Here is a 17203-nt window from a genome sequence, read left to right as displayed (position 1 = left end):
GGCAGAGTCAGGCGATGTTAGAGGTGGAAATAGGCGGTCTTAGTTATGGTGGGGATGTGTGGTCGGAAGCTCATTTCAGAGTCAAATATGACACTAAGGTTGCAAACAGTCTGGTTCAGCCTCAGACAGATGCTAGGGAGAAGGATGAGTCGTGGCTAGGGAACGGAGTTTGTGGCGGGGACCGAAGATAATGGATTCAGTCTTCACAATATTTAGTTGGAGGAAAATTCTGCTCATTCAGTACTGGATGTCGGACAAGCAGTCTGACAATTTAGAGACAGTGGAGGGGTTGAGAGAAGTGGTGGTGAGGTAGAGCTGGGTATCGTCAGCGTACATGTGGAAACTGACGCTGTGTTTTTGGATGATATCGCTGAGGGGCAGCATGTAGATGAGAAGTAGGAGGGGGTCAAGGATAGATCCTTGGGGGACACCTGAGGTAACGATGTGGGAGCAGGAAGAGAAGCCATTGCAGGTGATTCTCTGGCTACAAATATATAGCTATGAATGGAACCAGGCGAGTGCAGTCCCACCCAGCTGGACAACGGTGGAGAGGCGTTGGAGGAGGATGGAGTGGTCAACCGTATCAAAAGCTGCAGACAGGTCGAGAAGGATGAGGAGAAGCAACCATTATTAGAGAATAAACACACCATTAGTTTCCAATGACAATTACAGTAAAAATATACTTATTGTAGAAACTGGCGCATCAAATGAGTCTTTCATAAAGATACTCAGTTACTCATAGGCTTATCTATGTCAAAACACAAAATTTTTCAAGAGCTTCAAACATCAGCAAGCTAAAGACAAAGTCAAGTGATGTAAAGGTACTTTTATGTTGCATGACAGCTGTATTAATGCTGTGACTGGTCTCACATAGCTAGCTGAAAACCAAATGTGAAATTCTGGGGGCTCGCTAACAGAATCCAGGAAGACCCATTTTTTTGGGGGAGTCTTCCAGGCCATCAGTCTGTGCCTGTTCTGTCTGTTGCATACTTGGCTTGCAAGCGGCTGCGCAAGACTGGCATTTGACGTGCCCAGCGACATTAGCACAATATAAAAGTGCCTTTACACGTTTGTATTGGGTCTCCTTTATACAACAGGAGGGAAGAACTTCTTCAATATGCAGACTGACAAACAGCTTAGAAGGAGCAGTACGGTTTATTTAGATCCAAGTCAGTCTTAAGACAGCGTCAAGGCACTTTTCCATCATTCATTCTATAGGTTGCTATAGCATCACACCAATTGCATGATGGTTGGAGAAGTAGGTGACAGGATTCTCTTCCCACCACCCAGGTCCAGGAAAAAGCTGTGTGGGGAATTTCAGAGGCTGTTTTAAAGTTTGTACAATATCAACAAAAAATTATGAAGAATGGTGCTAACTATAGTTCAATTTCAAGAAAAATATCCAAATCTACATGAACTAATACAATGTACTTGGAGGCAACAAATAGCACCAAAGTGATTTTCAAGCATTAGATTAAATGAGCTCTCAGGTGCATAGTATTGTAGCATGAACAAGAACGCTTAATTGAATTAAGAAAAAACAGAATTTCATGTAAAAAGTGATTTGAGACGATACTACAAGCACCCTATTGTGCTGAAAGCATAACCTTTCATATTTGCATAACAGATGGATGTGTTTCTACTATCTTTTAACAAATTTAATTAGATTTATAATGCTCTGCTGAATAGCTGCAAATTGACAGCTATTTAACAACATTTTTGCTGCATTTATGTGTCAGCGTGGCTCTGTCAGCTGCTCGCTCGCCTCAATCAGAAAATTGTGAGATTCAAGCCCCTCTCCTGGACCTGAGCTCATAATCAAGTGCGGCACTGAGGAAGTGCTACATTGTCAGAGATGCCATCAAATTAAGGCTCAGTGGGGGAGAAATTGGATGAGTAGCGCCACCTGTTAGCGCCTAAAGAGGCAGGCAGTGGATGTAGCGCCACTGGCTGCGCCTCCCGCGATATTCAGGAGGAGCGCTAATGGTGGCGTTAGCCTGTTGCGCTGCGCCGCCGCCGATGACGTCATCGGTGTGCGCAGCGCCCCATTCGTGCCCCGTTCACGATATTTGGTAGCGAACGCCGCAGTTGTGCCGTTCGCTACCCGCGCCTGGTTCACGGGGCCTTACTGTGCCAGCAGCGGCGCAAATTAAAGTGGAGGTGCGGGGCGGCCGCTTTTTCGGCGGCCGCCTGCCAGCACCTCCGTCCACGGCCTCCTAACCCCCCCCCCCACCCCCCCGTGGCATTGCCGGCTGTTTCCAGAGAGCCCGGCACTTCTCCTTGGTGCCGGGCTCATTTGCTGGCACTCGTGAGCAGGGATCGCGCTATTGCAGGCACCTCCCCCTTAACAGTGGGAGGAAGGCCTGCAGTACCGCAGCGTGCCGTGCCGCAGCATGTGGCGCTGCGGCACGTTGTGCTGCGATAATCAGTTTCAGCGCCCTAAGAGGGACGCGGAGCGCCTCGAGCCTCGCCCCGTGTCCCTCGAGGGGCACTGAAACTGAATTTCTGGCGATCGGTATCACTCCGATCGCTGCGCTAAAACCTGCGCTCAGGTGACTTGTGCGCCACTTTGGCGCCCCAACCCAATTTCTAGGCCAGTATGTCTGTTAAAAATCCCATCACACTATTCAAAATCAATTTGACTCCGTTGACAGCACTGCAAACAATTCTTCTGTCTATTTCCAGTCAGAATCACGGGGGACTATTTAACCCCCAAGGACAGGTCAGTTGAGGGCAAGTGGGAGGTAAAATTTATTAAAAATCACAAAATTGACCCCAACCGGTTTTAACGGCAGTGTGTCATGGTTTTATGAAAGGGAAATCATGTTTGGCAAATTTGCTAGAGTTCTTTGAGGATGTAACGAGCAGGGTGGATAAAGGGGAACCAGTAGATGTGGTGTATTTGGATTTCCATAAGGCATTCGATAAGATGCCACATAAAAAGGTTACTGCACAAGATAAGAGCTCATGGGGCTGGGGGGAATATATTAGCATGGATAGAGGATTGGCTAACTAACAGAAAAGAGAGTCGGGATAAATGGGTCATTTTCAGGTTGGCAAACTGTAAGTAGTGGGGTGCCACAGGGATCAGTGCTGGGGCCTCAGCTCTTTACAATCTATATTAATGACTTGGATGAAGGGACAGAGTGTAATATAGCCAAATTTGCTGATGATACAAAAGGTAGGTGGGAAAGCAAGTTGTGAAGAGGAAACAAAGAATCTGCAAAGGGATATAGATAGGTTAAGTGAGTGGGCAAAAATTTGGCAGATGGAGTATAATGTGGGGTTATCCACTTTGGTAGGAAGAATAAAAAAGCAAAATATTATTTAAATGGAGAGAGACTACAGAATGCTGCGGTACAGGGGGATCTGGGGGTCCTTGTACATGAAACACAAAAAGTGGAGAGAGACAGATTTTTGAACGATAAGGGAGTCGAGGGTTGTGGGGAGCGGGCAGGAAAGTGGAGCTGAGGCCAAGATCAGATCAGCCATGATCTTATCGAATGGCGGAGCAGGCTCAAGGGGCCAAGTGGCCGACTCCTGCTCCTATTTCTTATGTGTTTGGGGGGGGGGGGGGGGGGGGGTGGTGGGGGCACGCCACCAATCCGCTCTTGGAGGTGGGTCGGTCAGTAAAATCTTTTAAGGAAGCTACGTGCCTCCATTTTAACAGGGTTTTTATTTTTAACCGAAGGAGGCGGGTTTCCGGGGGGACTGGGAATCCCGGCATGTAAAAGGAGATGAGACGGGCTGGATCCATGAGATAAGTGCATTACAGCACTGTTTGTGGGCCAGAAGGAGCAGGAGTGTCTCCTCAAGGCCCAGCAAGCTAACACCGTGATAGGTCAACCTCGCCCCACCCCCCCCAAACCCGAGATCGCCAACTCCCCATACCTGGCCCACAACCCCACCAGAGTTCTCAGTCTCCCCCTTGAACTCCGATTCCGCCTACGATCCCCGACCCCTGCGATCTCAAATGGCCCCCGCCATCTCAGACCGCCCCCGGCCCCGCCATCCCAGACCGCTCCCTCCCCTTCCATCTCAGGCCGCCCCCGCCATCTCAGACTGTCCCCGCCCGTCACCATCTCAGACTCTTTCCTCCCCCCACCTCCCCTCCCCCCCCCCCCCCCATGCTGTATTGTGGATGAGATTTGAAACCGAGGCCCCACCTGCCTGTTCTGGTGGATGTAAACAATTGCATGGCACAATGTGAAGAACATCAGGGAGTTCTCCGTATCCTGGCCAACATTCGTCCCTCAACCAACAGCATAGGAAAAAAAAAAACACATCAGCTGGCCATTCAACTCATTTGCTATTTGTGGGACCTTGCTGTATGTAATTGTCTCCCAAGTTTGGCCACAACAGCAGTCATTGCACTTCAAAGTAATTCATTTTTTCCCCCTGGGTCACTGGTTGCAGCCGGCTTCCACATGCAGGAGCATCTAGGCTTTGGGTTTGAAGCGAATGTAATGCAAAACTCCTGTGGCAAATAAGGCTTATTCCTGTTGTGTTTTCCCCAGTCTCCAACAATTATTGTTGTTGTCTCCACTAACAGGAACTAGTGGCATTATGGCATGGATTCCCTCTGCCCTATACTGTATATGGTTACCTGGAGGCGAGTAGCAAGAATCCTAACTGCCAGTGACTGCTCTACCCCTCCAGGTTACATAAATGAGCCAGGCTTGCTGGTCAGTCATCAAAAGTAGTATAGACCTCCCTGGCTCAGGTATCAGATTACCTAGTTCACCAAAGGGATTGACTTGGTGCCAAAGTACCATCAGGTAGTCTGCCGCTGGCCCCAAAGAAACACATCTTAGCTCCTCATACTCACCTCAAGAAGACAGTGACTAGTTAGTCATTAGAAAACAGTCAAGCTTGAGTTTGAGCTAATGCTTATGTCATCTGCGCACTGTGCCACAAGAGGCATGGCTGCTGAGACTGACTCTCTCTCTCCAGGGTACTCAGTGGCAGGTCATTTCACTTTTTGTCACCAAGAAATCCAATAGGGAATTCAGAAGAAACATCTTTACCCAAAGAGTGGTGAGAATGTGGAACTCGCTACCACAGGGAGTGGTTGAAGCGAATAGTATGGATGCATTTAAGAGGAAGCTAGACAAGCATATGAGGGAAAAGGGAATAGAGGGTTATGCTGATAGATTTAGATGAAGAAAGACGGGAGGAGACTCGTGTGGAGCATAAATGCCGGCATGGACTGGTTGGGCCAAATAGGCTGTTTCTGTGCTGTATATCCTATGTAATGAATACTGATCCTAACATGTTATATGCCGTAACCTTAACCTGCATTGGAGCTTTGGCCTTACTTGTCGTTCTTCAATTACAAAGTGCTCTTTCACCCGAAAGGCTGAAATGGCATCCACCAGGGCCCCCAGCAGTTGGGATAAAGTTTACCTTCTAACTTTAAGATACCCTTTTGAGCTGTGCAAACCCATAGTACTGCACTTGGAACCGCCAGCCACCATATCCCACTGGTTAGCCTATTGTTCAAGATGGCGGGTGGAGTGCTTTGGATCCCTAGGTGAATCTGACAATAACACAATATCAGCAAAAGAACGAACACCACATTTCTTTCAGAAATGTCTGGCACAGACACTCCAAAGCTGTCCTTCATGCTGCCATCCAACATATCACTGGTTGTATCCTAATATGGCCAATTCAAATTCCAAGTCTGGGCTTTTGATTGGCTGAAAAAAAAGTCTTAAAAGCACCTTTTCTGGCCAACAAAACTCAATTTTTCTAAATGTTCTCCAACCTCTAAATGGGCTATGGGAGGAAGTAAGTTTTAGGGGGAGAAATTCATTATAGCCCAGGGATGGGTGCTAACTTTAGAAAAGTTTGAGATTTAGGTGCTAATGATTCAGACTGCACGCAAAATTCAGTCTCATTGCTGAAAGAAAGGATTGGAGTGCTAAATCAAACGCTAATGGCCTGGCTGAGTGGCGTTAAACTCAAAGCGCTGACCAATATCGGGTGCAGTCTAATCTCAAATCATCATCACCACAGGCTTTTCCCAGTACTTAAAGGGGAGATTCATGGATACTGCAGCACCTCATTCTCAGCAATGCTGGCTGTGCAGTTCCCTTAGCAAGGAGAGGTAAACAAGGAGAAGGAGGACTGAAGCAGGCGTGCTCACGGCAGATCCACCTCAGTCGGGTGGTCAGGGTGATTGAATGCTTCACCAAATGCTACATACCACCATCTGTGCCACAAGCTTCACACGCTGCCCAAAGCACCAGACCGCCAACGCTCACAACAACAATCTCTACCTACCAACACTCACACCCACAGCTCATGCCTTGCACACAATGACAGCTTTTCAACTATGGCCGGCGCAAAGGTCATTCATTAGTTGTTGGAATTATTGTGATGTGTGATCTGTTTATGTGTAAATTTATTCATGGAGTTTGCAATATTTTGTGGTCTCTCTCATTTCAACTTTGCGCCCAGGATGATGTTGTGATATGGCATGACAGAGGGATGGCATGATGGGCATGTTGTGAGCAAAGAGCATCTGGGGTTTAAGTCATCCTGGTGTGAGGCTGGAGGTCTGTTTGAAGGAGGTGGCAGAGTTCTGTGACTACCACCTTGGTAATGCAGAGCCCTCTAATACACTGCTCCTCGCTTCATTGATGGTAGAAGTGCTGTCGGAATACCCTCAGAGGGTAAGGCCTCCTGTTGAGCCCTGATGGCCATCCTCCTCCCTCTGGCCACATGTTCCAGTCTTTCTCACTGCCTCCACCCCCTCTTAGGCAGAGTCAACATGGGTTTATGAAAGGGAAATCGTGTTTGACAAATTTATTGGAGTGTTTTGAGGATGTAACTAGTAGGGTACATAAAGGGGAACCAGCGGATGTAGTATATTTGGATTTCCAAAAGGCATTCGATAAGGTGCCACATAAAAGGTTATTACACAAGATTAGGGCTCATGGGGTTGGGGGTAATATAGTAGCATGGATAGAGGATTGGTTAATGGACAGAAAACAAGAGAGTAGGGATAAACGAATCTTTTTCAGGTTGGCAGGCTGTAACTAGTGGGGTGTCGCAAGGATCAGTGTTGGGGCCTCAGCTATTTACAATCTATATTAATGACCTAGATGAAGGGAACGAGTGTAATGTATCCAAGTTTGCTGATGATACAAAGCTAGGTGGGACAGTAAGTTGTGAGGAGAATACAAAGAGGCTGCAAAGGGATATAGATAGACTAAGTGAGTGGGCAGTAAGGTGGCGGATGGAGTATAATGTAGGGAAATGTGAGATTATTCACTTTGGTAGGAAGAATAGAGAGTGGTGAGAAACTTTCAAATGTTGGTGTTGAGAGAGAGTTGGGTGTCCTCGTGCAAGAAACACGAGGACACCCAAGCAATAAGGAAGGCAAATGGCATGTTGGCCTTTATTGCAAGGGGGTTGGAGTAGAATAGTAAGGAAGTCTTGCTACAATTGTACAGGGCCTTGGTGAGACCACACTTGGAGTACTGTGCACAGTTTTGGTCTCCTTATCTAAGGAAGGATATACTTGCCTTGGAAGCGGTGCAACGAAGGTTCACTAGATTGGTTCCTGGGATGAGAGGGCTGTCCTATGATGAGAGATTATGTAGAATGGGCCGATACTCTCTGTGGAGTTTAGGAGAATGAGAGGTGATCTCATTGAAACATACAAGATTCTGAAGGAGATTGACAGGGTAGATGCTGAGAGGTTGTTTCCCCTGACTGGAGTGTCTAGAACTAGGGGGCGTGGTCTCAGGATAAGGAGTGATGTAAAATAACTACTAAGCACTTAGCTTGAGTATAAAACAAGGCTTTAATCAACTGTTTCACAACCATGAGATTCTAGTTACATCACTAGTTCCTGGTTACAAAAACGTCCTGGGCAAACTGGGCCCACACCCGAGTATTTATACTCCTTGGACAGCGCTACCAGCTGGCCGCCCAGTGTTATCATTAATGAAGAAATGACTCATGAAATAAGATTCATGACGAGGGGTCGGCCATTTAAGACTGAGATGAGGAAGAATTTCTTCACTCAGAGGGTTGTGAATCTTTGGAATTATCTGCCCCAGAGGGTTGTGAATGCGGAGTCTGAGTATATTCAAGGCTGGGAGAGATAGATTTTTGGACTCTAGGGAAATCAAGGGATATGGAGATTGGGCGGGAAAGTGGAGTTGAGATTGATGATCAGCCATGGTCTTATTGAATGGCGGAGCAGGCTCGAGGGGCTGTATGGCCTACTCCTGCTCTTATTTCTTATGTTCTCTGCATTAGATCCTGAAGGACGAGGTCAACTGCCAGTACAGCCCCCATTAATGTAAACAAGTGTAGCACTTTGATATGTTGTCAGAATAAATGTAACTAATTTTCAGTAGCCACAACACTCCTGAAACTAAAAGGACTTTTAAATAACTGAATTAAATTGTTGCACAATCTCAAACTCAAGCAGTGAAACAGCACTAACCTGACAGCTGCGACTCATTACTCATGATCCCTTTAAGTAGCGCCCCTGGAGCTGGCATCCGCCGGCTTGACGCCTCCTCTCCCTGTCGGTGTCGGGATGAGGTGCTTAGGCAGGGGGCGAAAATGAATTTGGCAGATCGGGCGCCCAGTGAGCATTGCACACTCACTGATGTCACGATCTGTCCGGCATTGAAGTCCCTAGCGGTAACGATTAGCAGCGGCGCTACAGGGGGCGGATTTGGCGTGCACCACTGGATTCGCCTCGCCCCGGCGCAACTGCATCAGCGCCCCCGCCAGGCGCTAACCAACTGAATTTCTCCCCCAAAGACTCTCAAATTCTGGGCGAGAAAAGATAGGTAGAAAAAAAGTAACATTAAAGATAAAAAAAGAACAGGAAAAATGGAAAATAGGAGGAAACAAGAACAGCCCAAGCAGAACTATTAAATATCTGAATGCGAAAGGGTTAATATTAGAGTAATTTTATTATTGTAATCGGTGTTTATTTCAGTGTTGCAGTGTGAGAGCTGAAAATTGGATCGGTTAACACACTTAAGATTGTTGCGATACAATTAAGAGTATTCTCAGCCATTGTCTTCTATTGCCTATGTTTTAAGTTTTATGGTGCTGAAATAGGGCAGTCACTTGGTCTAAAGGGACAGTGAAAACCTTAGTTATGAAGATAGCAATATTCTTGGTGAAGTACACTTCAACACCCTGCCCGATCAAGCTATTACATTGTCATCAAATCTTCAATACTTTATCAGAGCTGTCAGTTTCTGCTGAATGTCAGGAGTGACAATTATAATCATCAGTAGCGGCATAACTTGCAAACTATTTAAATATATGGAGCTGTGTTTAAAGAGTGACAGACGTCAAATTAGATCACATTTTTAACGCAGACAAATGATTGTCACTTCTAATAAGTGACACCTGGCAGATGTGACTTTATATAACTGTAATTATAGCTTCTACCTCTATCAAGTTTCAAGAATCATTTGGCCTTGTAATACTTTCTAACAGTGCCATATGGTTCTCTCTCTCTCGCTCATAAAATGTGAAGAGGTGTTCTAATGAACAAATTTGCTCAATACAGAAACAGCCTACTCTATGATTATGAGGCCCTGCGGGACCAGGAGCCATGGTGGATGTGGAGGATGAGCAGGACTTAGTGCGGGACAGGATACATGCAGAGCCTTGGACAAGCTGGACTTTATGGAGGATGGAAGGCCAGCTAGGAGAGTGTTGGAGAAGTCAAGTCTGGAGGTAACAAAGGTATGTAGAAGGGTTTCAGTAGTGGAGGGCTGCGTTAGGGTTGGAGGTAGGCAATACAACTGATATGGAAGTAAGTGATGGACAGGATGCAAGGTTTAAAGCTCAGCTCAGGGTCAGACTGAATGGCAAGGCTGCCATCACTTCAGCCCGAAAGAGTGGTTAGGGAGGAGGATGGAATCAGTGGCAAGGGAGCAGAGTTTGTGGTAGGGGTCAAAGATGACGATTTTGGTCTTCCCAATGTTGAGCTAGAGAAAGCTATGACTCATCGAAGTCTGGATATTGGACAAGCAGGAATATGGTCAAGGGGTGGTCGAGCTTTGACATGTTTACGTCACCAGACCGAGAACTAACAAAACATGTCCTCTAGGATAAATCTACTGGATAGAGACATAGTGGGGGAGAAATGTTGTGTTGCATTCTGAATGATGAGCTGCATCGGCCATATTCCTGGAGAAGTTGGAAATGGTTGAATTATATTATTCGTCTGACATAAAACAACGTGGATATAATGGGCATAATATCTTACTATAAACATATCTGAACTGATCATTCTGTTCTATAGAAGACTGCTAATATTGCAACAATCAAAAAAGTATTTTTAAGTCCATCAGTTAAATAACTAACATATCTCCTTAGAATGACTGAAAAAGGCTGGGATTTGCTCACACACTTTACTTGAACAATTATTTTGTTAATTAATTGAACATTCCATTGATTTTTTAAAAAATCTGGTTGCTTTATAGTGGGACTGGTTATATTTTACAGAGTAAGTGCGCATATTGAAGTCACCTGTTCAGCTGTGAAGAGTGGCTCGTCATTTATACAAGAAACGATGATGGAATGCATGTCCAGTTGATCCCGTAGCTCCTCGTCATCAGAAAGATCAAGGTTAAGGTTATCGTTCAGCTAGCAAACAAAAATAAAATCAATGGTTAAATTACTTAGTCTTTGTTTATTGGAAAACTTGAAAATCAACAATGTTTTCATTTATAATTCATCATCTCTTTCACTTGCTTTTGTTCATTATTGACTTTGAGCATAACCCTCCTGAAGAACAATATTGCTGTAGTCAACCATTAGTATCATTGATATGTTGTTCTACACTGGTATCAATGAAGACCAGACATGACTACTCCACTTTGAAATATGATGCTTTTACAAAGAGGTTCAAGGGATAAACCAGTGCTATAAGGTAAGGATTTAATTGTTCTACATAGTATGTCTTGTACTACAAGCAAAAATGCATATTCATACAACTTATAGAAAGACACAACAAATATTGGTAAACAGCAATCTAGCAACAGGTATAATTACTTTGGATCACTACTGAAAATGTTACGATTGGACACCTTCCACCTATCTGTAGGATTGAAAACTAGGCTGATCTTTACTGGACCCCAGGATGTTGCTTGCCGATTGGACCACTAATTAACGTTAGCAGCTCTGTGCAGGTTTAGAGGTCCAAAATGGAGCAGCTGTGAAAACTACAGGTTTTTCTCCAAGTCACTTACAATGGCACTTTCAAATTTCTAACTGTCTAGCCATCGGCCCTCCATTTGCCACAACATTTCTGCAGCTACCGATCTGCTCAATCGCACCCTCACCTCCACCTTTGATGCCCTTGCCCCATCAAAACCATTACTCTCGCTCACCCTGGTCATTCCCCCGGTACGTCCTCCATCTCTGCCCCTTTAAGTCCAAGGGATGCAGAAGTGAATATTTATGCTGGACAACTGGTTTAGCGATTCATCGCCAGATCTGGCTGGACCACATAGAGCACGATCATAGAAATTTACAGCACAGGAGGCCGCCATTTGGCCCATCTTGTCCGTGCCAGCCGACAAAGAGCTATCCACCCTAATCCCACTTTCCAGCACTTGGTCCGTAGCCTTGTAGGTTACAACACTTGTGCATATCCAAGTACAGGTAGACTACCCTTTATCCGGACTTCCGAAAACCGAAACCCTCTAAAAACCGAAGGTTTTTTCGGTCAGCGTACGTCGTGCGCACGACATGACCAGAGTGGCGCCCGACTTACAGGCCTAGCCGGATAAGGGATAGTGTAGCATTTTTCCGCACTTCTGAAAACCGAAAATCGCTCAGCGTAAGCGTACCAGCCTTTATCCGCACATCCGAAACCAGAAAACCTCTGAAAGCCGAAAGTGGAGCAAAGCATGACTTCTGAAAACCGAAATGCGCACGACCACGACCCCCGCCGACCCCCACCCCCGACCCCCCGGCCGAACCCGACCCCCACCCCGACCCCCACCCCCCCCGCCGTACCCCACCCCTGCCGACCCCCACCCCATTTTGGATAAGAGATAGTGTACCAGCCTTTATCCGCACATCCGAAACCAGAAAACCTCTGAAAGCCGAAAGTGGCGCAAAGCATGACCCGACGCTGCCGATGCTTGACCCACGCAGGTGTTATGCTGCTCTCTGTGATATTTGCAGCTCGCTTAGATATTTGCTGGCTTTTAACAATTTGTGAAAATGCTAAAAAGAGCTGCAGATACCCCAATGGGTAACAGTGAGAAGCAGAGAAGGAAGCATCGCTCATTATCGATATCGCAGAAAGTGGAGTTATTGCAGAAGCTTGATCGTGGTGTGTCTGTGCGACATCTTACTGAAGAATATGGTGTGGGAAGTACCACCGTATATGACTTAAAGAAACAGAAAGACAAGTTGTTGAAATTTTACACTGACCGTGATGACCATAAACTAATGAAAATTAGGAAAACATTGCATAGGGCAAAAAATGAAGATCTTGACCATGTGCTGATTGAGTGGATTCGACAACGCAGAGGTGAACGTGTGCCACTGACTGGTTTGATGGTCATGAAGCAAGCTAGAATATACCATGAAGAACTGAACATTGAAGTTGAGTGTGAATATTCAGAAGGTTGGCTGCATAAATTTAAGAAGCGTCATGGTATAAAATATCTGAAAATCTGTGGTGAAAAAACTTCTGCTGATCATGAATCAGCTGAAAATTACATAGATGAGTTTGCAAAAATAATATCGGATGAAAACCTCGGTCCTGAACAAATTTACAATGCTGATGAAACAGCTCTGTTCTGGCGCTACGTTCCTAGAAAAACATTAGCAACGGCTGATGAGAGTGCACCAGCAGGTTTTAAGGATGCTAAGGACAGGTTGACTGTTCTTGTGTGTGCCTGCAGCATTGGCACACAAGTTAAAGTTGGTAGTGATTGGAAAAAGCCAACATCTGAGATGTTTGAAAGGTGTATGCAATTTACCTGTGCATTATTATGCGAGCAGGAAAGCATGGGTAACCAGAGGACTATTTTCTCACTGGTTCAATAACCACTTCGTACCAGCGACACGAGCTCATTGCAGGCAAGTTGGGCTGGAAGAAAACTGCAAAATTTTATTGTTCCTGGACAACTGCTCCGCACATCCCCCTCCTGAACTTCTTGTGAAAAGTTATGTTTTCAGCATTAACTTTCCCCCTAATGTGACATCTTTAATACAGCCTTGTGACCAAGGAATTTTACGCTCCATGAAGAGCAAGTATAAAGACGTTTTTTTGAACTCTATGCTTGATGCAATCAACAGAGGCGAAGGAATCCAAAGCTTCCTGAAAGAATTCAATGTTAAGGATGCCATTTATGCAGTTGCTAATGCTTGGAACGATGTTGACAAACCAACATTAACAAATGCTTGGCACAGACTTTGGCCTTCAACGATGTTTCATGAAGATGGACCTGCAGATGACGAGTTTGAAGGATTTCCTGTCAGTCAGGAGAAGATGATGATATCAAACCTCCTCACTTACGCCAAAGGTTTATCATCCGAAAGTGTAAATACGTTAGAGGAAGCTGACATCGAAGAAGTGCTGAACATTGACAATGATGCACCTGTTGTGAATTCGTTGAGTGATGGGGAAATTGCTGAAATGGTGTTAAATAAAGACAAGCATGAGGACAGTAGTGATGATGATGATGACATTGTGAACACAGGTGAAAAAATCCCCATAGACGATATGGTGACAATGTGTGATCAGTTAATTGCTGGCCTTGAACAACGTGCATTTATCAGTGAGCAAGAGATTATGCAAGTTTACTCAATTAAAGAGAGACTGCTTAGACAGAAACCAATGTTAATGAGACAGATGACACTGGAAGAAGTCTTTAAAAAGGCCGTCTGTCGTAGTCATGCTTCATCACTTGAGAATCCTGTTCCTGGCCCATCTTCAGATGTCCAACTCCAACCTGATGACAATGATGCCAACACTGATGTACCCTCTTCTCCAAGATCCTCAAGCCAGATGTAATGCTGCTTCATCACTTGAGAATCCTGTTCCTGGCCCATCTTCAGATGTCCAACTCCAACCTGATGACAATGATGCCAACACTGATGTACCCTCTTCTCCAAGATCCTCAAGCCAGATGTAATGCTGCTTCATCACTTGAGAATCCTGTTCCTGGCCCATCTTCAGATGTCCAACTCCAACCTGATGACAATGATGACAACACTGATGTACCATCTTCTCCAAGATCCTCAAGCCAGATGTAATGTACCTTTATTGCATGTTTATGTACAGGTATTTAGCTTAGTTTGTACCTGTACATGTTTGAAGTTTTACTGAATGTTTTCCTTACAAATAAACTGTACTACAGTATTTATCCCTGTAACTACAGTATTTATAGTCGTTATTTATCCCACCCTTTCGGATAAGGGATAGTGTATCCTTTATCCGCACCCCCGAAAACCGAATTACCTCTGAAAACCGAAGTGTTTTCGCGCACCTTCTGAAATCCGAAATTTTCCTAAAACCGAAACACGGCTGGTCCTGAGGTTTTCGGATAAAGGATAGTCTACCTGTGCTTTTTAAATGTGATGAGGGTCTCTGCCTCTACCACCCTTTCAGGCAGTGAGTTCCAAACCCCCACCACCCTCTGGATGAAAAGATTTCTCCTCAAATCCCCTCTAAATCTCCTACCAATTACTTTAAATCTATGCCCCCTGGTTATTGACCCTGCTAAGGGAAATAGGTTCTTCCTACCCACTTTATCTAGGCCCCTCATAATTTTATACACCTCAATTAGGTCTCCCCTCAGCCTTCTCTGTTCCAAAGAAAACAACCCCAGCCTATCCAATCTTTCCTCATAGCTAAAATTCCCCAGCCCAGGCAACATCCTCATAAATCTCCTCTGCAGCCTCTCTAGTGCAGTCACATCCTTCCTGTAATGTGGTGACCAGAACTGCACACAGTATTCTAGCTGCGGCCTAACTAGTGTTTTATACAGTTCAAGCATAACCTCCCTGCTCTTATATTCTACGCCTTGGCTAATAAAGGCAAGTATCCCGTATACCTTCTTAACCACCTTAAGGGATCTGTGGACATGCACTCCAAGGTCCCTCTGATCCTCTGCACCTCAGTGTCCTACCATTTATTGTGTATTCCCTTGCCTTGTTAGCCCTCCCCAAATGCATTACCTCACACTTCTCCGGATTGAATTCCATTTGCCACTGTTCTGCCCACCAGACCAGTCCATTGATATCTTCCTGCAGTCTACAGCTTTCTTCTTCATTATCTGCAAACTTCTTAATCATACTTCCTACATTCAAGTCCAAATCATTGATATATACCACAAAAAGCAAAGGCCCCAGTACTAAGCCCTGCGGAACCCCACTGGAAACAGCCTTCCAGTCACAAAAACACCCTTCGACCATTACCCTTTGTTTCCTGCCTCTGAGCCAATTTTGGATCCAACTTGCCACTTTGCCTTGGATCCCATGGGCTTTTACTTTTATGACCAGTCTGTCATGTGGGACCTTATCAAAAGCCTTGCTAAAATCCATATAGACTACATCAAATGCACTACCCTCATCAACCCTCCTTGTTACCTCCTCAAAAAATTCAATCAATTTAGTCAGACACGACAAATCCATGCTGACTGTCCCTGATTAATCCGTGTCTTTCCAAATGAAGATTTATCCTGTCCCTCAGAATTTTTTCCAATAATTTTCCCACCACCGAGGTTAGGCTGACTGGCCTGTAATTACTCGGTCTATTCCTTTCTCCCTTTTTAAACAACGGTACCACGTTTGCAGTCCTCCAGTCCTCTGGCACCACATCTGAAGCCAGAGAGGATTGGAAAATGATGGTCAGAGCCTCTGCTATTTCCTCTCTTACTTCTCTTAACTGTCTGGGATACATTTCATCTGGGCCTAGGGATTTATCCACTTTTAAAGATGCTAAACCCTTTAATACTTCCTCTTTCACTGGGCCCGATTTTGTGGATTGTGTGGGAAATGGTCAGATTCCCCGAATGTGAGGTTCTGACACACAAAAAAATGTCAGCCAGCTGCACGCAATTTTTCCTCAAGTGGCCAATTAATTTCCAGCGTGTGGACAGCCTTGCTAATTGTCCATTTCTAGTCAGAAAGCCCCACAGTATGATGTCATCATTCGTGGTGCTTTCAAGGTCCACAGCAAGCATTGCTTCCTCTGTTGGCTTACAAACGAACCATACAGGATGGCAGAGGAGCCTGCAGCAGCTGTGGCCAGTGCCAGACACCGAGCTGCCTCCAAATTCGACAAAGCTTCACTGCAGGCATTATTGGATGGGGTTAGGGCCCACAGGGAGGTCCTCTTCCCTAGGTCAGGCAGGAAGAGGCCTCCCACTGAGACCAAGGCTACATGGATGCAGGTGTCAGCAGATGACAACTCAAATGTGCATGTAACCTTGGCATCACATCTCTAACTTTTTCCTTGACTCCCCCACAGGACCATCGAGAGCCCCCGTCCCCAGTAGTGCAGGAGGAAGAGCCTGAGATGCCAGACTCCTCAGAGGAATTGGCAACTTCTGAGGGCACAGCGTCAGCAGAAATAAGCGCACCCAGCACCAGCGCAGACACTCACACCTTCTGGGGACCTTCGGGACATCGAGTAGAGTTGTCACCTGGTGTTTCACAGCTCACAAGTGAGCCTCAGCAGATTGTGGAGACAGGGACAGCAGTGGAGAGTCCTCGTCGGAGGGCGCAGGACTCTGCCAGCTCAGCTCAGCTGCGCTGCATGTCGACCCTCTGCCTCCATCCGCAAGAGAAGAGGCGATGGATCTCCATGCACAGATGCAGGAGTCGCTGGCAGGTTTTGTCTCCAGGGTCGCTGCGAGTGTGGAGCGAATGGAGGAGTCCATAGCGACCATGAGCAGAGCCTTTGTGGAGTCATTGGCACATGAACGCATCACCATGGAAAGGTTGGCAACCTCCATGGAGGCGATAACTCACCAGGGTACGGAAAACATGGTGAGTGCTCATAAGAGAATGACATCTTGAGGAGCGTTGGCCATCTATTGAACAGAGAAACCAGACCTTCATGGAAGTCCTTCTGAGTAGGACTGCCAGTGCAGATACGGGTCCCCATGGCCCCCTAAAGCGCAGCAAGATGCTCTCAAGCCACTTCCAAGCACTGGCCCCTTCTGGCCTGTGCAGCTTC

At 45.8% G+C, this 17203-nt stretch overlaps 1 protein-coding gene across 6 annotated transcripts in view; it reads right to left on the bottom strand.

The window, feature by feature from the left end:
* LOC147120966 (fasciculation and elongation protein zeta-2-like) overlaps positions 1-17203 on the bottom strand; it is a 185391-nt gene that overhangs the window by 54014 nt on the left and 114174 nt on the right. For all 6 annotated transcript variants that reach the window (XM_085979982.1, XM_085979979.1, XM_085979989.1 and 3 more), the window contains one exon: positions 10525-10641. In XM_085979982.1, the coding sequence (XP_085836108.1) occupies positions 10525-10641 (117 nt within the window). The remainder of the gene's footprint in view (positions 1-10524; positions 10642-17203) is intronic.

This window comes from Somniosus microcephalus, chromosome 3, assembly GCF_052327205.1.
Source record: "Somniosus microcephalus isolate GS21.2 chromosome 3, FLI_Smic_1.0, whole genome shotgun sequence".
Taxonomy (NCBI): domain Eukaryota; kingdom Metazoa; phylum Chordata; class Chondrichthyes; order Squaliformes; family Somniosidae; genus Somniosus; species Somniosus microcephalus.
This window is presented reverse-complemented; position numbering and strand designations above follow the sequence as displayed.